The 20,627-nt window shown below is 41.5% G+C and overlaps 1 protein-coding gene across 3 annotated transcripts in view; it reads right to left on the bottom strand.

The window, feature by feature from the left end:
* ATP6V0A1 (ATPase H+ transporting V0 subunit a1) overlaps positions 1 to 20,560 on the bottom strand; it is a 30,679-nt gene extending 10,119 nt beyond the window's left edge. The window contains exons 1-19 of one of the 3 annotated variants that reach the window (XM_075036591.1): positions 20,405 to 20,550; positions 20,061 to 20,202; positions 19,747 to 19,825; positions 19,317 to 19,414; positions 18,782 to 18,910; positions 13,835 to 13,938; positions 12,877 to 13,003; positions 11,471 to 11,553; positions 10,727 to 10,820; positions 9,144 to 9,356; positions 8,292 to 8,442; positions 7,931 to 8,070; positions 6,967 to 7,124; positions 6,425 to 6,515; positions 5,477 to 5,595; positions 4,942 to 5,158; positions 4,227 to 4,334; positions 3,410 to 3,484; positions 832 to 939 (exon numbers count right to left, since the gene is read on the bottom strand). In XM_075036591.1, the coding sequence (XP_074892692.1) occupies positions 832 to 939; positions 3,410 to 3,484; positions 4,227 to 4,334; positions 4,942 to 5,158; positions 5,477 to 5,595; positions 6,425 to 6,515; positions 6,967 to 7,124; positions 7,931 to 8,070; positions 8,292 to 8,442; positions 9,144 to 9,356; positions 10,727 to 10,820; positions 11,471 to 11,553; positions 12,877 to 13,003; positions 13,835 to 13,938; positions 18,782 to 18,910; positions 19,317 to 19,414; positions 19,747 to 19,825; positions 20,061 to 20,177 (2,211 nt within the window). In that variant the 5' untranslated portion in view covers positions 20,178 to 20,202; positions 20,405 to 20,550. Of the gene's footprint in view, positions 1 to 831; positions 940 to 3,409; positions 3,485 to 4,226; positions 4,335 to 4,941; positions 5,159 to 5,476; positions 5,596 to 6,424; positions 6,516 to 6,966; positions 7,125 to 7,930; positions 8,071 to 8,291; positions 8,443 to 9,143; positions 9,357 to 10,726; positions 10,821 to 11,470; positions 11,554 to 12,876; positions 13,004 to 13,834; positions 13,939 to 18,781; positions 18,911 to 19,316; positions 19,415 to 19,746; positions 19,826 to 20,060; positions 20,203 to 20,404 lie in introns of all 3 variants that reach the window. The other 2 variants (XM_075036590.1, XM_075036589.1) reach the window with 2 other exon arrangements.
* Between the last annotated feature and the right edge of the window lie 67 nt (positions 20,561 to 20,627).

Here is a 20,627-nt window from a genome sequence, read left to right as displayed (position 1 = left end):
ATGGGCATGTACATATGAAGAATTAAAAATGGCCTGTAACATGTAAATAGCTAGATCTTTTGGAAAACAAGATGTCGTGACATAACATGTTTACTTCAGCATGTGTTTTACACCAACAGGAAATGGTCCAGATACACATGAATGCAAAGCTGGCTGTAGTCTTACCACCTCATCCTCTGTAGGCTTGAAAACATAAGTTTACATTTAGTGTGGTGTCTCAATCACATTAATTACGAACACATTTAATAATTCCCTCCTAAACACGACACAGTAAAGTGGTAACACATTACATGCACTATAGAGGCAAGATACCACTGAAGAATTAAGAGGCATCAGAATACTCTCAAACTATGCAAGATCGACTCCTTTTTCTTCTCTACCAGGTAAGGCAAAGCAATTAATATTACCCCCAACAGTCAAAATGAATATAGAAACAAGATTTCACTGCTGCAGAAATACAGCCCCTGGATTTTTGCTGACACTGGAGAAGCAAGTAGCACAAATGCCCTGCACTTCAGCCGGAGTGTAAGCTGTGTACGCCATCTGGGAGTGCTGTGCAGCTCTCACTGTGTAGCCTCTAAGATAATGGTTCTTTGTGATGGGGACAAACAGAGCCACATTTCCCTTTATATGCAAATTATACTGCTTTTTCTGGAGTCCTGGGAATGGCAAAGAGATAGTCTGTATGAAAACTGCTATGAAAACACTTCACTGAAAATGTTGCTATTGCTATTTAAACAGCTTGGAAATCAGCAAATACAGTCAAAACGCTAGCACTTTCTGCTACCAAGTACATTGCCCTGAGAGGGAGGATGGTCAGGTGCTGCTTACCTCTTCCCCCTCCTCGGAATGGGTAGATAGCTGGTCATGTTGAATGATCTCAGCATCCTCCTCAGTTGGTCCATTGCCCACCCGGATCCCACCGAAGTTGTGCGTTCCCTAACACATGCAGAAAAAGAAAGAGCAAAGTGTTGTTTGTGTTTTACTGCAAGAGTGCATGTTTCTTATGAGTCCGTGTGCAGCAGCAGCTCACAGAAGAAAAAGTATTAAGACCCAGGTTAAGCCAGCTGTACAATTCTATTTCCCAGCTTGGATGGGAAACATGCTGATTCCTGCTAGGGCTGGAGAAAAAAAGTCTGTCTGAATGAATACTTGATACATTTCTACAAAGTAATTGCAAGCCTAAGCAAAATAAAAGGGACATCTCTCAAGAGGACATTTGCTGGCACTGACGTGCAACAGACCAACGTTTTGCCCAGCAGCTGTTGAACAAGCACTGAAACACCACTGCTGTTGTAAATGAAACAAGTCACATAGTGGCAACTCAAAGCAGAATAGACTGACACAAATACACATATGCACACTTGCTTCCCACCAGTGTTAGGCATACTAACACCACACATGGGAAATCAGACTTTCCCTTACTTGGAAATTCTACGTTGTGCAAACAGTCCCTTTTATAGACATTTATTCTGACATTCAACATCTGACTCTCAGCCACAACTCCATTGCACTCCAAACAGAAATGAATAATCCAGGAACTGAGTTGGAACTTTGAAAGAATCAGCTCTTCTCACTTGACAACTGTAATCATTGCACAGTTAACATCTGATTTACAGCAGGCTTCCTCCTCCATACCATCTTACCACCAAGAAAGGATGAACAAACCTGTTGATCATCTGACAGGGCCCTCAAGCAGAGCTTTTATGCATCATAAATGCATATTGGACAAAGAAGGCTTAACGAGCACATCACTATCTTTGGATTTCTGTTCAGCAAGCAGCACTGTGCACTACAGCAGGATTTCTATCTCCCTTCAGATATTCCAAAGACAGAAAATGCTCATGACTGATCTGAGGGACTACAAATTAAGACCTGTGACCCACCTAGAGAGGCAAACTGAAATGCCACAAATGGAAAGAAAAGCCCTGCATTCAGCTTTAGCACTGTACTGGGGTCATCTGTGACACGGAATGTGAATAGGCTAACTTGGCACATGAAGACTTCAGAAGTTGAGGGATGACTATGCAAACAAAGGAGGCTTAAGATCCCATGACCTGTCTGCTTTCACAGTGTATCACTCTGGCATACCAGCAGAAGGGCTGCTTGATGTTCTTTTAACTGACTTGTTCTTAGAAGCCTACTTTTATTTTAGGCTGAACTATAAATTTGCCCAAAATGCCAGATGTGAATTAAAGATCTTGTCAGGTTTCTAAAAACAAATTAGGTAGACATTTATGCTTGGAAAATAGAAATAAAATGAAAAAAAATTATAATAAATTTATAAGTAAGACAATGCTTTTATTAGGATTTTCAGCATCTTTGAAACATCACAAGTTACTGATGACTAGTATCAGTATTCTATTTATGTATTTCTGGCCTGTGTGAATTTGTACTTTTGCAGCTTTTCCCTCGCACTCAACTTGGATCCATTCTCTGTAAACTATCCAAGCTAAACATGGCTCCAAAAGCTCTAATCATTTACTTTATACTTCTAACCACACCTCATACAAAGACCTTCCCTTGCTGCTTCTTGTATTGAGATGCACTTAATACGCTGGATGGATTATGCACAAAAGAACCATTTTAATTTCTGACATTTCCATGAGGCTATTTAAAATGACATGATAGAAACACTGGCAAACAGCTAAAAAGTGCCTCAGAGTACCTTCGACATGTGGAGTGTACAACGTGCTTTACACAGTTCGTGAGATTTACGCTTCCTAGTTAGACAGGCAGCATTCACAACTAAAACCAAGTTGAAATATGCAATACTGGGGAAGGGACCAAGTTCTGGGAGCTGCTGCAATCTTCGCCAGAAAGCTTTGGCAGTAAAGGGCTGTCTATAGGTTTAGACACAAATAAGTAGAAACAACTGCTGCTGAGAGGCTTATTTGTGCACAACCATTTTATAAGAGTTTCAAGTCAAAGTGTCTACAGGGGCACAGGTGTCAAAAATCCAGTAATTACTGATATGAAGTTGTTGGGAGGCCATCACATATACATGATGTTCGGGAACACATAATGCAAACAGAAATGCTTCACTGAGAAGAATCCTAATCTACCTTAAACAAATATGCAAGAAAAGGAAAAAAGGGGAACTTAACCTGGGGGGCTGTGGTAGCAAGGTATTCCTGTGCTGCTCTGCAGGTTTTGATTTCAGCAGCACTCCTGCAAAGAAGTGTCTCTGCATTCAGCACACATAACTATTATCCTTCAGCCTGGTAGTTCTTCCAGAATGTATCAATTTTGCTGAACTTTGCTCTTTCCAAGAGAAAGTGTTTTTCACCCTAAAGGTGCAGTTGTCATTCACTTATGAAATTCAGATACATTCCATGCTCTCTTGATAATTAGATAGAAAGCCAACTCCCATCTTTAAATCCATCAGGTGATTTTTAAATCCACTCACTGTTGCAGCCGCTGCTGCCTCTAGTGCCTGCTCGTTCGGGACTGTGCTGACTTGGGCCTCCGCGGGTTGCCCTTCCTGATAGTGAATGGAAGAAAAGAAAGGGAGGAAGAAGAAAACAAAAGAGAAAGGGGGATGAATGGAGGGGACATGGGAGGATGAAAGATGGTCAGAGAAGGGAGAGGGAGTGTCTTTAACTGAACTGATCTTTGACTCACTTAACATCCTAAAACCTGTCTGCCATACATGCAGGGAGAATTTTCAAGTATCCTCAGTGCACGTGTGCCAGGTTCCTGCATTTTATATAAAGATACTTTACAGTACAGTTGGAAACCTAGAGAGTACCCCAGAAGACAACCTCTCACTTAATGACCGTGTAAGTTTATTTTTTTCCTTTTAATTGTTACTTTTTACCCTCCAAACTGCTTTAACAAAGACAGCTGATAAATCTGCCAGCCAATTAAGCTTACATCTTTGCTTTTACATTGTCAGCCTAGCAAAGGCACAGAAGTGCATCCAGCAACCAGTAAGACAGTGTTCCTAAACCAGCTGACAAAGCCCAAGCCAGATACATTGTTTTTATCATTACCAACATAAAGCATTTTTAAAAGCAGGTTTGATGCTGGATCCAGATCTGAGAAGCAGGCAGGCAATACTTTGTCTCCAGTAAAACCCACCTGGTTTTATGCCTAGGAACATGCAAAAACGTTTTACAGGTCACAATGCAGTGTGAACCAATGTATCCAAGATCAGGATGGAGAACATAGCTTTTCAACCATAATTAGTTTTCATATTGAAAATACAAGAGGTAGTCACCCACCAAGTGCTTTCTCCTTAAATACTGATGGCGAAGGACCAAGGGTTTAGCTACCAGCATCCACGGCACACACAGTAACGCCACCACCACAAGGAAACATTGGAGCCCTTGCTGTAAAAGAAACAAGTCTCAGATGATTTAGTGGCAGTCCATGCTCAAACACACAAAACCTAGCAAGCAGTCTTATGCAACACTGAATGACTGAATTCCCAGAGTACACGGACGCTTCACTCTCTCTCTCTCTCTTTTCCTGGAACAGCAAGATGTGCTGTACGTAATGCCTGCTTGCAGCTGCCCCATCAGCATGTAATGCTGATACTGGTTTAGATTAGGGAAAAATCCAGAAGATTCTGTGGGGAATGAGAATTTGGCAGATGTCTGATAGAGCTGGGAGGAAATGGCATTAGTGTCTTAGCTAAGCTTAGAGGCACCTCATTGCAGATGCAGGACAATATTCCTAATCACTTTCCACTATTAATCTGGATCCAAATGTTCTGGAGCCACAGCCGACTTATGTTCAGACCGATATAAATCCCTGGTATAGGGATTACTCCTTCCTTCTTTAACATTACATAGTGTCAGGCTTTGGAAATGATGCCACATTTCCTCTATCACAGAGAAAACACATTTCACACTTGATTTCACAATTATTATAAGGTCAATGAAAGACTCTAATATCATCAAGCATCTCTAATCTTATTCTAGCAAGAACACGTACCTGCCCTTTATATAGCATCTTATTACTGGTATCACTATAGGAGAACAGAAACATGTTGATAAAATGTATTAAAAGGCTTGGTGCATCCTTTGATGTGTGAGCATCATAGGCTGTCCATTTGTAGAAAATGAGAATAACAAGGTATCCAAACAGTGATGACATGAAAATCATTTCTGGAATAAATCCAAGGTATATGTTCAGTGGCTTCTTAAAATAGCTAGAGGAAAAAAAAAAGGAGAGTTTAATATTACATTTGGTTAGCATTAGGCATATGTAGGGCAAAAACTTTTAATGAGAATGTGAAGAGTGTCTTTGGAACAAAATTGCAGGGGCTCAGCATTTCAGCAATAGCTGGGACTTAAACACAGTAACTACTTGACATGCATAGTTCTACATACGCTGACAGAAACAACTGTATTGCACCCTTCAATCAGAAGGTTAAAGTCTGATAGGCTCCTGCATCTTAAACTGATACACACATTACACCCAAAGAAGTCTCCCCCCCGCCATGAGAAAAACAGAGCAAAGTACTTACATATGGTTGAGAAGACTCAATGTGACACCAAAGAGCATGTGGATAATGCCAAGAATCACAGACATTTTCATCTTAAACGAATTGAGGAAGGCCAGCTTATTGCTGGCAATATTCCAAATCTGTGAAAAAAAACAACACAGAGTCAGCCAAACACTGAGTAAAAGAAAAACAGAGGAGAATGAAAGTGTTCACTTTAAGCTAAATGGTTTTAACCATCCAGGAAGTATTAGGCTGTAAGAGCAGGGGTTTTTTAAAGATGTGTTTGTTTGTCACATGGATATCTTTTGGGAAAATGAGCAGGCAACCTTTTCTGCTAGGAACACCATCTTACAGCAACAGATCACACCATCAGAGAAGGAATCAAGCCTTGCTTGTTTTTATGGTAGGCAAAAGTTTCAGGAAAAAGGGGGCTGGATCCTTGACAGAAAAAAAAATATGACTATCCATTTAAATGAACAATTACACATAGTTCTGTTTTTATGCACTTCCTCTTTATGGTGGAACACATGTAAGTTTTGTATCAAATATTTTAAGCAGTGTTAGGAGCAGTGTTATTGATGTAGGCAGATACGAAATGACAGGATTACTTGGAAACTTAAATTTCCAAGACAGAATGAAAAAAAGAGACAAATAACTTTTCTCTGAGGTAAAAAAGTAACTTCATAAAGTGATTTGCAAGTCTAACCAGATTTGATTAAAACACTGCAGGTCAGAAAGGGTGAGAAAGAAGCCTTTAATGGACCCGAGAACAAGTCTCTCTGTCCTGAATCTAGCGTCTCAGTAGGAACTGAATTAATTTTATTGTTCAGGAGTATTTCCAACATTGATAAAGAGTTTGCCAAGGGAATGGCTGGCCTATGGAAATCTCTCACAGTGAACTGGACAGGCACTTTTCTTTCAGTTGACACAGAGGATGTTCTTAAAGGACAGCAAAGGAAAAGCTCTTACCGGGTCAATGCCAAAGGGATAAGGACCACCGAACACCCCTGGAATAGCAGGGTTCAGCTGAAGCAGAGGAGCATTCTCTAGCAAGGCATCTCTGTTTGGGTATAAGTAGAGTATACAAACATTAACACGAGCAACACTGTCCTCTTTCTGTAAAAACTAACAACGTTATTCCCTTGTGAGAGCAAGGAATATCTAAAATTGAAAGAACTTTAAGATTCCTGTGTGGTCCTACAGATTTTCCCGAATGAAAAATAAATCTGTTTCTTGATCTGTTACTCAGTGTCACAAGGAAGAAAGATACAGGGGACAGGAGTCTTACTACGTCTATGAGGAGAAAGGTGCTAAACTGCATCTTTCTAAGTTTTCGGGGGGGGGGGGGGAAGCTGGTTTGAAACTTGATAGATATCACATTTACATCCCTCTTCCAATTCTACTTGAGAGTGAGTTCAGAAGTTTTTGTTTTCCTGAGCTAGGAGGACAATGGGGAAGGATAAGTCACCTGCTTATCACTGTCACTCTTTAGTTACCAACTATTTACTCACGACCAATTGCCTTTTGAGAACATCGGCCGCACGCTCCATGATGAACCGAACATATTAAGAGACTTGGAGAAGCAGTCATTGTAGATGAGGCCTGTGTAAGTGGAGAACAGTCCCATCAGCAGTATGATGTATCGACCACTAAAAACCATGTTGAACATCTAGTATAAAAAAAAAAAAACAAAAAGGAACAAAGAAAGTCAATGAGAACAAGGAAGGTCTCTCATAAAGATGAGACAGTAAGATCAGTCAGTTGCAGAACAGTATCAGCCATACAGACTAAAAGCCCAAAGTCTCTACTTCCCCATGGCAGGGATTGAGGGTGCAAGAGGTAGCACTGCAGAACAGAATCTGGATACAGAGGATAAACAGGCAGTGTGACTGTCCACAGAGAATCTGGGATTAGCTGAAGAGGATAAACTGCACTCTACACACTGATGCAAACCCCCAGCTGGCAGCATTAGTTTGGAACTAGGCAGTGCAGACCCTGTTCAGCTTTCTCCGTGCTCTGTCAACATATCTTAACTCTGGTTCACCTCCTGCCAATCTAAGCCCCGAGCAAGCAAAACCCACCTAGATCAGCAAATAGGAAGAATGTTGGAGATATGATATACATGTACAGAAGTTAGAGTTTTGCAGTGACTGAACCCCTCTATGATCCAACCAAGTTTTGAGTGATTTATTTACAACAGCTTATCTGCTACATTTGATAGACCATTTCCTTCAAACAAATGAAAAGAATAATTTCCTATAAACATCTGAAAGGAAAACCAAGGGAACTCACTACTATTATGAAATTATGCTACTTGGTTTGTGGTCTACAGGCTTCCCAGTCTGTCTGTGTGCTTCACAAATTTCAAGTGTAAGGAGTAATGGAGATTGTCAACTCAAGGGGGAAGGATGTGAGAGTTGCAGCTTGGTTTACCTTTGTTTGAAATGCAAAGCTCAGCATGACCTGCCATTTTACCTCATTGTCACTCTTCTGTGACAGAATACGACTTTCCCTAAGCACCATCCAGACAGCAATCAGAGTCATCAGGATTCCATGGCCAAAATCTCCAAACATCACAGCAAACAAAAACGGGAAGGTAATGATTGTATAGGGTGCTGTAAGAGAAAAGATGACACCCCTAGTGCACTGTATTTGAGTAAGCCCAGATTTACTACAGTACAATTTATGCAATTTAGCAATATAATTCCCAGCTTCCCCTCTGCTTCTGAAAGGTGTTAAGTACTCTATCAGAAGTTTTCACATAGGACAGACAATACAGAGAAACACCATAACTAAAAAATTGAGATATCTTGGACTTTTATAAGTATGAATTTACCTGGATTTATTTCCCGATATGTTCCAATGCCATAAGCATCAACAATGTTTTGAAAGCCAGAAGTAAACTTGTTAGTTTTGTTGTATGTTGGTGGGGTCTGATTGGTTTGCATCCTGTTTAAAATAGATGGGACAGTGGATCCGCTATGCTCCTGTTTAAAAAAAAAAAAATTAGAAAACCCGTCCTCAGAGCACTGGAGGACAGAGTAAAACACTACTTTCTCATTAGCATTTGGAAAACTACAAGGCTGCATTTTTGTCCTGTGCTTGCATGATGAGAAATATACTTGAACAGCTGAGGAAGTTTGCCAAGTTTCCACCACTCTCCACTTTGTATGGCAGGAAGAGATGCACTTGTAGTAAGGATGAACATTGTCTGATTAGGACAGACAAGAAACCTCATGCAAGATTTTGGTTTTTTAAAACAGTAAATGAAAGGACTTCAAGACACCCAACTCTATTATCTGACTCTCTGAGCAGAGGGCAAGCTTGCTAATGTCCTGGATAGCTCCTTTCAGTAGTAAGTTCCACTATGCATCTAAACAGCAGGACTACAAAGCACAGCCAGGTTAACTAAATTTATCAAAGGACTCAAACACAGGAAAATGCCTTACCATTACAGCATTTTCCTGAACTTAAAGCTTTACACAACATATTTGTTACAAAGTTTATCTATGAGCCATGACTCCTGGATGTTAAATAAACGGTCCTCTGTGAGGACTGATTCAAACAGCCCTCAGGGATTGTTTTCAGAGACTCACAATTCGGAAAAATCAATTAATCCATGCTGTTTGCTGACAGTTGATAGTCTGCTTGAACAGCAGCAGACAGGAGCAGTACAGCATTTACTCACAGTGCCTCTCCTGAGAGCAAACTGGATAGAATCAAGGTCGGCAACAGGACACCAGACTTCAGCAATCAAGCACTTCTGTGTCACATCAATATTGCACAAATTCAGAGTATGGTAGATAGCCTTCATCTTGCGTACTTTGATGAACCAGACACGGATATTTTTAGCGGCTGCCTGCAAAACCCTTTGGCGATGATCCTCTGTTTGGTTCAGCACCTTTCATAGAGAAGTAGGATAAAGATAAGGCAAAATCATTGACCAAAACTCAAAAGCATACAGAAGTGCAGTGTGAAATTGGGCTGACCAACAAGACACGCCTTACCCACCAGAGGACGAATGGATAAGCCCTTTCCCCCGTCCCATGCACAAGATTGCAACAAGCCTGCAATATATGCTTTAGTTTCCATATTAATTAGCGCTGCTAAAAGGTTTTAAGGCTTCTTTCCAGGGATACTTTTTGACTATTTTCCTCCTCCAACTCCAAGGTCAGCGGGTATTTCAAACAAAGAACTGTTCAGAGACCACAGAGAACGTTTTTTCCTCCACCCAGGTTAAAAGAGCAGAGAAGAATTCTACATGTGAGGTGGACATTGCCTTAAGAAAACACACAAAGATTACAGTGAAAGACTTTTTTACTGAAGGGAAAAGGAGAAAGTGTTTTCTACTGAGGGTGTTTTCCAATTGGAACATATCTAACTCGGGCCAAGTCAGATTTCCAGGCTGGAAAGTCTTAGACTCAAGGAAAAGTGAGGACACAGGGCACATATGGCTTTGAATCCTACTAGTTAAATTGCTTCTGAGTTCTTGTCTACTTTGAAATTGGTAAACAGCTGCACTACACAACTCCCAGCTTGAGACAGTTTCTGTATCAAATAAGCAGTCCAAATTCAACTGTTTTTCCTTTTAGTTTCTGAACCTTTTCTTTCTTTTTGTCTCAAATCCCTTCAATTTTTCTGCATTATAAGATACTGCCTTTCTTCCTTGAAGCAAGCATCAAGTATTTCAGAGCTGGCACCCAGTAGATTTGTGTGCTGATTACTTTTTACCAACACTCAGGCTGCTGCACAAGAGATTAGTTGTAAAGCAGAAGCTCTTCAGGACAGCACAATGTGAAAATATGAAGACAGGCAGAAAAAGGAACAGCTAAGTTAAGGTTGGCATTGTTATCTCAACTTGGAAATAAGTTTAAATATTTTCAAAGTTCTTGCAGATGAAACAGGCAATTACGCAAGCATGCTTTCAGAGTTGGAAAACATGCTATCTCCTTACACATGCATATTCCTCTCTGCTCCCTGGTATGCAGTTCTCTGTCGATGCTGCACTTACATGCATATAATTAACTGCTCAGCCCTCCAGAAAGATCAAACCACCCCACCATCCTAAACAACAACAAAGAAAACAACTGAGTAGACAGTCTCCAAACATCTTTCTTGCACTGCTGAGCTGCTGCTCTCAAGCTACTTGGAGGTGAAAATACGGTTATCTAATAGGGCCAAAAATTCTCCTGTTTTAATAGGATCCAAAGAAGTTTTCAACTATATTATTAAAGAAAAAAGAAAAAGGGGCATTAACCCCAGTTATTTTACCATCTGAAGATCATCAATTCTGGTATTGACACCAGAAGCCATTTCTTTCCGCTCCTGTGGTGTTTCTGGGCATGGGTAGAGGGAGGCACGGAATCTGAAAGACATGCAAGCCACCTTAGTAACAAAGACAGAAGAAGATAAATCAGTCAGGGAAATAGATGGCTGAGCCTGAACACACAAATAAAGCAAGAAGCACCTTAAGAGAAGTTTCTGATCAGCAAAGACTGCCAAGCAGAGTTTCAGTCTTTAAATCAAGTGGGTGCAGAAGTTTGCTTTAGGCCAAACCAGAAGCTGAATGCTTAAGAAAATGGAAGTGGGAGAAAACCCTTCGTTCCCTGTACTGCCAGCATCTCAAAGGTACTGTCCCAAAGTTGATTAGCCATCCCAGTTCAGGGTGCTGCTATCACACCAATGCAGCTGCTAGCAGTAGTTACTGTTGATCTCCCCTGTGAGAATATCGCCCGCTGACATCCCAACTAGGCCTGTCTGAGAGTTCAACACTTGAACTCCCTTTGTTTAGGCATTCTCTAGCAAAGCAGTCACCTACTTTGAACATTACAGGCTTGGGGAGTGGCTAGTTTGACTGTAAAATATGTTTCAGCTACTTTTGGTACATTTTATTTGCTGTCAAAATATGTACTCCTACAGTCACTGTGAAATTAGGAGTTGAAAAGTATCAATATTAAGTCATGCCAATGTGTTTCAAATATTTGAGAGTGCTGCCCAGCTGTAAGACTTTCATACCCTTCACATATTTTCTTGACTCTGTTCTTCAGCTGGTCGCCTTGGAAGAAGATGATAAACACAGACTTGTGCACATAATCCCCCTAGAACAGAAAAAAGAGTGCACTGTAATAGCTCAGCTATTTACAGAAATTAGCGTTATAGCAAATTACAACAGAGTTCTACTTTTCCTTCCTCTGAATCTGTATATATGGTATTTATATCTGCAGTGCATCAAGAATGTAGCTTAACAACACTGAAACAGTCACAAGGAAAGCAATTTTCTTAGCCTCAGTATAGAACACCCCTACCGTACTTGTGTTTACTGAAGCAAAACATTCTAGATTATCTATTCTATCTAATACAATAAACAGGAAAGCCTGGGAAGATCTCCAAAAGAACAGAGATGCAATGAAATATTTATCAGCCCTTACTGCAGTCAGCTCACCTACAGAAGCAAGCACAAAGCTAAAGAGTGAATGAAAATAAGATGAAGCAGAGTTTAACAACTGATTCTCCAGGGAAGCCAAGGGCACATTCTTTGTACAGCTGTTTTCATGTTGGTAGCCAGGTCCCCTTTCCTGCATTTGTTGACAAGTTATTGTTCTACCTTACTTAGGAAATTTTAACATAATGTTTCAAGAATAATTACATTAGGTGTAACCTCAATTTAAGGAAGTGTTGCACAATAAGAACAAAGTCTCTCCTAGTAGACAGATAATTCAGCAGGTCAACTACCAGCAGTCGGTGGGACAAGAGAACAAGTCAGCCTTACATGAGAAACAAAGATGCAGTTACTGAGTTTCAACTCTTCTGTCTTTGTTCCAGGGCAGCCTACATACAGCCGTTCTTTTTACTGGTTAAGAGCAAGAGTTCCTGAAGTTTGAGCACTGTCCCTTGATTTGAGCAAAGAGGACACTGAATGTAAAACCAGGCTCAACTACAATATGTACTATTTATATCTGTAATAAAGCCAACAATTCTCAGGTGGATGTTTAAATTATTGATTAGCAAATAAGAAAAAACAAAAGGTCCAAGTTCAGAGTAAACGAGCTACAGATGTTACACACTGCTAATGTCCAAAAGAGCCTCTTTCAAGGAGGATTACTACTTATTCAGAACTGCATGCAGGAGTTGCATTTGTAGTTTGTTCCAGAGAAGCAACTATGACCTGCTGCAGTCCAAATTTTGAGTTGTTTTTCCCCCTTTCAACAGCATTCACCATCCATCCTGCTATTTTTGTTTTAATAAAACAGGAAAACATTTATCACTAAAGCCTCAGAAGCTGCAAGTAGGTACTGTGAAGGGACGCAAAACAAACGTCTGCCTGCGTGGAGCTCATTGAGGGATAGAGGCTTGGATCTATAGATCTTAGATCCTTCTACACATCTGAGGCTTTTGCTGCTGTAAACAATAGGTCCTTTTACCGTTACAGGATCCTCCAGGGGGTTTTCAATTTCCGCTTGACGCAGGAATACATTCCCTCGGCACACTCGCCATAGCATGCGCTCAAACATGGGGATCCGCTCACGGTTGATCACACCAGCCACAAAACTGTAAAGGGAGCAGCATAAATGTAAGTTCTGCACCAAAAAGAATACATAGTCTAACACCCAAAACACTGATGGCAACTAGAGTTTAGCATTAGATTGAAAGCTAGAAAAATCTTGTTTTAAAATTAGTTCTTTAAGCAAAATGGAAGGTCTTTTAAATACATAGAGATAAAAACACAACAAAAACAACTGCACTATAGCACAAGCTATGCCTTTTAACAGAATGAAATCGTCTATTAAAAAAAATAATTCACTGGTTAAAGGAGAAACAAATGCATTCAGACATACAGTTTCTATGCCTGCTAGTCTTCATTTCAACAGGTTCCTGGCACATTACATGGCAAGGATTATAGCAGTCAAGGCTACCATTGACTATGTTCTAGGCATGTGCTTCGGAAGACCTCACTAGTTCAAACCCCTACGTCCAGATAAAGAATTACACATGCACAAAGACAGTCGGGAAGCAGCTAATAAAAAGGATATAGTACTATACAGTTTTTTCAGACAACTATGTGCCCACAGTAGTTACTAGTTTCCACAAAGCTGTGAGAGCTCAGAATGTCTGAAAAAGCAACCAGAACAGATTTACAAGGAACGAACTAGTATAATTTTTTGTGCAGACAGAAATGTGTGAAGCACAAATATGAACTGGGAAGTTAATGTACATAGGACAACAACAGAGACCAGCAACTGGTTTTAGATCAGCCTTCATCTGCTTGATGTGCCAGTCTGGAAAGTTCTATAACTGCGCTCAAATGATTGTAGATTCCACAGGCTGAGCATAAGCCAGCAATCCTAAAGCCAGACAAAAGAAAGCAGAAATTGCCATTACCCAAGTCGTAGCGGGGCACCTCTTCCCATCTCGCTTGGTTCCAGGAGTGAAGAGGATTCCTCCAACAGGTCTGGATCCGCCATCTGCTGATGATGCAATTCAGCCTGAATTCACAAATCAATTAATATCTAATGAAACTAGTTAGTGGCATGCAGGGAACGAGGAACCAGGAGATAGCTTGGGGAGACAAAAAAAAAAAGAAAAAAAAAAGAAAAAAAAAGAAGAAGAAAAAGAATGAACGAACACAAGACAGCAGAAAAAGGAACTAGATGATAGAAAAGACAGTAGGAATCACACAAGGAAGGAGAAAAACAAGAGGAGAAGTGGAATGGCTCAGCAAAGCTTCCTTACAAGAAAGGTCTCAAGATTGCTGCAGCATAATGATGGGGCTGTGGGATATATAAGTCTGAAGAAAGGCAGAATTAAAAAAAAATTATCAAGTTTTAAATACAAGTGATGTTCCCAAGAACCATTTTTTAATGGCACAAAACAGCGTGACACACTCTCATCTTTCCCTATATCTTAAACGGAGAAAAATGTGAAGGTAGATGCCGATTCCCTCTTGCACTACTTCTGCATTTTCTGCATATTAATAAAGATGCAACAGACATTTCTAAGAGCTGCCTGGGAAATTATACTTGCACATAAAGTAGCCTGGGAGTCTCGTTCTACGCAACAGGAAGAACGATACACAGGTAAGTCTTCCACAGACAGTTTAATTGACCTTAGGGCAACTTGCAACTTCACAAGGCTGTAACCCTACAACCAGTTACGCAAGACCTGCATACCCTATGTGTGTTGGCCTTCTGCCATACTCCAAAGCAAAGGCAATACCTCATTCATTTCAGAACGGCGTGACCATAGTTTGATTGATTCCGTGTTACTTGCCACATCAGTGTGGATACAGGGTCAGAATCAGTAACAAAACCTGGAAATACCGGACGGTAATTTTCTTTACTGGCTTTACAAAGTTCTCCCTCGAGGAAAAACACACAATAATTCCAGCTTAAAAACATGCTTACTGATTAAATCTTTTCATTGTTCCAAGATATTTATCCTTATTCACTATATGTATTATTGCCAGACACATAAGATGCAGCCTGCATAGGGCAGTCTGACGATGTTGCTCATTTTTTGACTAGCCAGGCATTAAAATAGGATGCAGTTTTATACTGTCCTTCATTGCAACTAATTTGCAGCGTAAAATTCTTGGGAATATAGCTTGTAAGCATCAGCGTTTCAAGTCAGGAAGGATGCTCAAATCACATCCTCTTGTGCACCATCTTCATCCTTCATTCAACCCCACATCATAGTTATTTCTACCTCTGCAGCTTATATAACGAAATGACAAGAGTTATAGTTCCTTAGCACAAACAGAGGGCCAAATTCTACCCTCTGTGGTATACAGGAGGTCTTCCCCACACAGCTGTCAAGGGAACTTGCCAAAATACACTTGAAAGTAGAGTTTGACCCTAGAACACGTAAAATGCATGCACACATACAGCGCAGCCTTGCAAAAGCATATAGCAAGTTTAATGACTCAGCCGTAGTTTCTTTGTTTGTGCTGTGTCATAACTTTGGTGAAAAACTCTGCAACATTTTACTTGCATGTCAAATAAAAGTATTTACCATATACGAGAAAAGCTTTTGCAAGGCTGACATCAAATGCAGCTGAATTGCTTGTACACACACTTGCTTTAGCTTACAGATGTTACAAAAGTAAGGGAGCCCTTAATTTAGTTTGGAAAGCCAACAAGAAGGATTTCTGATCCTTTCAACTTTAAGGCAACTTGTTGCAACATCAAAAACTGAATGAAAATTTTGCTTCACAGAGAACACAGCCAAAATAAGAAAGTTTGGTACCCCAAAACAAAACATACAGACCAAACATACCAGTGATTATTTGATATCTAGATTTCCGGATGTTGAAAACCAGCAAGTTAAAATTTTAAGAGGCTTGTATTGTATTTATCAGTAATCAAGACACTCTCTGTGATAATTTTTGTGAGATGCACCACATTTTAGCATATGAAACACAAAAAAGAAGGATAGCACACGTGAAAACTTTGGATCTGACTCCCTTCAGAGAGTAATTCTTATAAACATTTAATATTACCTCTGACCCTTTTGGGCTATGCGTCCTTTATTCAGGACGCTGTATAAAACAGAGACAAGTCCTGCTTAGAGCGGTTGAAATTACAAAACAAAGCAGTTTAGAATAAATTTGGATTAGACCAGTTTTACTAAACAAGATTTTTCTTCCACAAGGATTATTTGCATAACAAACCCCTATGTTCTTTAACTTCATCTCTCAACAACTACTTTGATACGATGATCACACCCTTTCTAGAAAGGAAACGGCATGGCAACATCAGCTCTGGTTCTGGAAGCACAACTAAAGCAGCACTGTAAGATTTAACAGAAATAAAAAATTGAGAGACTATGTAGAAATGAAAGAGCTATCCAGCTACAATGCAGAAAAACAAGGCTCTAGGAGATTTACTTTGAATAAGAGTTTTCACCAGCAGCAAGTGAAATATCATAGTTATTGTGAAGAATTTTTACTACACCAGGTCACTCAGGATTGGAAAAACCCAAGCATTTGCATGCCAGTAATTAGAATGCAGACCTTTAATTATTAAACATTTTCAAATTGCTTGTTTTTCACCCAGATCAGCACCTTTAATCTCAAGGCCTGAAAATGAGGTTCATTTCCCCTACTCTTGATTATAGTTCTGCTCTGTAACGGCTCTGGATCACTACACACAGTGCCATACAATTCAAGCCCCTTTCAGTTCACGAACAGAACAAAAATCAATTTTCACAAGAACTAAAAGTAATTTATTTCACCATCTAACTTATTAACCCAGAGCCCAGACAGAAATTACAGATGCAAAACAAACAGAAAAAAGCAGATGGCAAGAAGAGTTAGAGGAAAGAGAGAAAGGGGACTGCATGCCATTAACCATTACTTTTCCAGTCTTCTTTTACGCTCACACTCTAGGCAAAACTTTCAGAGAAATCTCTCCAGCTCATACTGTTCTTCATAAGCAAAGACAAGAAGACTGAGAAAAGGAGCATAATTATCAACATGATATGTTGAAACAAGAAATGGCTACTTTGACTATAATGGTCATATGAAGAACAAGTGAAAAAATTTTGCCATCCTCCCTCCCCCACTGCACAAACTCCAGAGGGCAGAGCAAGTGCCAAGTATAAAGTAATTTGGATAGTAAGCCATTTCTTGTGCAACTTATTACTATGAATAACACAATCTTAATTACAAGTTATTGAAGTCTTCAAGTGTTGAAGGTACTGTGCAAATGACAGCATGAAGAAATGAAGCATTCACCACTTCGGGATAATAAGTAGACAGCACAAGGCTCAGAAGTCCTGGACTAGTCAGGATCTCTCACGCACAGCTGATTGCTGTTTATCGTGTGAACTGAAACAGTTTTAAATTTTCAACACCTATGTTTTACTGAACTTCACACATGAGCTGTTCAGTTTGCTTTTACATATAGCAGTACATTTTATTTGTTGTATTTTGTTTTATTATTACAGAAAACAGTTATCAAACAGGAGCGGGAACGTATCTAAACCTTCTGTGGCCAGTTCATTTAAGTCTGACATGAATTCCATTTTGTGGGTGACCTGACACAGACTGCTTAGAAAATTGATTTTGATCTTTAAATTTAGTATGATCATAGTGTACTTGAAGAAAAGCAGTAGCCAGCTTTCACCAGAGAGGACAGTAATTAATAAAATGCATAGCGCTAGCTGTACTTGGTTTTACTCAATACTCAGAACAGGCAGGCAGTGGCCCCTTAACTCAGCTAAGTAATAGATTATCAGGTTAACGCTGTTTGTCCAAGGAGACACTGGTAAGTGAACATTCAACACTTAAAGATGAGGTTTTTTTGTACTGAAACCAACCCCATGACCAATCAACCAATCATACTAGCAGCAATATCTATGTCAGCAGTGACTAAGACTTGTGTTGGCACGGGAACAACCTTAGTGCCTGAACAGGCAGCATCCTATGCCAAAAAAACAAAAAACAAACCGTTAGATAAACGGTCTGAAGTTTGCAGGAGCCCAGCCCTACTTGATCACAGCCTTTGTAAATACCAGAAGCCATATCTGTTAAGAATTCTTTGATCAAATCCTTGGATTAGAGGAAACAGGACATATACTCAGCAAAAACATGTCCTTCCCATTCTAAAAAACATACAGGAGTTCTTTGAGAAAACTCCCTAGACTTTGAGATAGTTAAGCTTTACAACAAAGGATTATATCTTCCCTCACGCAGGCTTTATGTCTGTATCATGAATGACATCAGAGAAGCTCTTCTCAGGTCCAGTGAAACAGTTGCCAGTTTCTGGCCTAGCAATTATTTGACAAAATGTTGAAGATTTTGCCCCAGAACTTGCCTCTGAAAACTTTAGGGTTTGATCAAAGGCTCAATGAAATAAACAAATAAACAAACAAACAAATAATCTATTCAGTGGACTTTGTATTTTGACCCTAATGAGTAATCTCCATATAACCTTTCAAAGGCTAATTCCTCTGTGAAAGCCAGGCATGACTGTTTATCTGCACATGTACCAAAGAAACTCTTACCCACTGAAGAAAGGGCTCGCTGTAGCACCAAATGTTTGGTCTACTGATGTGCTTTAATGACTACTAGCATCTTAATTATTGCACACAATTTTTAGACAAACCTTAACTAAAACAAACCCAGAACAACACCATAAGAGGTAAATCGTGGGTAGCTATGTGTACTGCATGAAAAATGGAAAATAATTTGAAAAGCTTTCTTAAACAAAGCATAAAAATGACCCTGCTGTCCAAAACAGCAACTGAAAATATATTTGAGAATAAAAATGGTAATTTATGGGAGAAGAACCAGCTCCCCAAGTGTTAACCCGCTCCCGGTATTCTGACCTCATCAAAAAATTGCTGAGTTTTACGCAGTATAAATTTTAATTCTGTCAGCTCCAAGAAGTTTCTCTTCAGAGCTTCCTGGTTCGTGTTGATTTCTTTAAGCTCATTTTCAATTTTCTCGAAGTTTGCCTGCAAGATGTGAAAAGGAGAAGGAAAAAGGACTTAAAGTAATTCCATAAATGAGTGCTATTAAGTCTATTAAAACAAGAAAGTAGGCAAGATGCTTTTCATCCCCACGCAATTTGCATGCAATTACAGATGCGTCTCCAGTCTGCTATAGCACACAGATCCAGATCAGTGACATTCTCTTCAGGCAGTTTGAAACTTCTCATACTCAGCCAGTCTTTTATAGACTGGATTTACACAGTGTTCTTCAAATCATTAAAAACCCTCATAAACTTCAACGCAGACCCACCATAAACCACGCAGTTCCAACAGTTTTTGACTCAATTCAATGAGTATCTACCAACGGAGCTAATTTCCCCTGTTTCCATCTAGAGTCAAATACTACTTGAGTCTTAACACACATCATTACCTCCAAGTCAATCATGTCACGTGGAAAAGGCACCTCCGGGTTTTCACCAGTGTCCATGATAGGAATATTTGCTTTTTTAATCTCCTTCTCAACAAACCCTGGAGAGACAGCATTGTTAATGTTAACTAAAACAATACTTCAATGTCAAACTGCCGCTGTAACCTCCACCTAGCCCGATTAGCAGCTGTGAGTTCTTTCACCTCCTACTCCAAGATCGTCTTATTTGGTAAGTTATCTTTCAAGCAGGAAGCGAATCCCTGGAGGCAGTCTGACTGGCTGACACAGAGGAGAAAGGCAGCCTTCGCTCCTCCGGTCAGCACTTTGTTTTCTGACACTGCCTTGCAGGTTTAGCCTCCATTGATATTTTTTTTTTTTTTTTCGGTAAAAGCTGCAGCGTTCAAGCCATATCAAAACCCAGAGAGAAACGTACTGAGCTTGCGGTCCATTTCTTCACACCTCCTGACTTCGTTAACGAATTTACGCTGGAACACGTTCACGTCGGGGTTGAGCTGCAGGGAGAGGCAGGACACCCTCAGGACACCCACCGGCACACAGCCGCGGCCGGGGGCGCCGGGGCTCGAGCACCCTGGGAGCGAGGGGCGGCTGCCGCTGCCCGCCCCCCACCCCCCGGCCTCTTCTCCGGCGGCACCCGCCGCGGCGGGCGCAGGCCCAGGCAGAGGCAGGGAGGTGGCGGCGGCGGCCGCCGTTCCCGGGTGCTCCCCGCGAGGGGCGGCCGGTACTCACGTCGCGGAACTGGACCTTCCCCAGCTCGCCCAGCTCGCTGACACAGCAGTACGCGGCCTCGGACTGGAGGAAGAGCTGGGCCAGGGTCATCTCCTCGCTACGGAACAGCTCCCCCATGGCGGCGACGTCCCCGCCGCGGTCTCTGAGGAGAAGGGCCGTGAGGACGGAGCGCGGGCGGCAGCGGGAGCGGGCCGGCGCGGGGCCCGGGCGGGCCCGGCACTCCCCCTCCCCGCCGCCGCCCCCTCACGGCCCCTCACGGCCCCTCACGGCTCCGGCTGCCGGGCGGGCGGGCCCCATCCCCGGCCCGGCCGCGGAGCGCCGCCGCCCCGGGCCCGCCATGTTACCTGCCGCCGCAGTCCCCGCGAAGCCCGAACCCGCAGCGGCCGCCGCCAGCTGATCCGCGGCGGCTCCCGTCCCTGACGTCACTGCGCACGCGGGGCTGTGTCACGCGGGCACGTCTCCTAGCGACGGCGCGCCTCGGCCGGGCCCGCACCGGAAGTGACGGCGGCGGGGCGGGAGGGGGCCGGCCCTCTCACCCCGCGCCTGGTCGCACCGGGCCCGCTCCTT

The sequence above is a fragment of the Buteo buteo genome, chromosome 9 (genome assembly GCF_964188355.1).
Source record: "Buteo buteo chromosome 9, bButBut1.hap1.1, whole genome shotgun sequence".
NCBI classification, from domain to species: Eukaryota; Metazoa; Chordata; class Aves; order Accipitriformes; family Accipitridae; genus Buteo; species Buteo buteo.
This window is presented reverse-complemented; position numbering and strand designations above follow the sequence as displayed.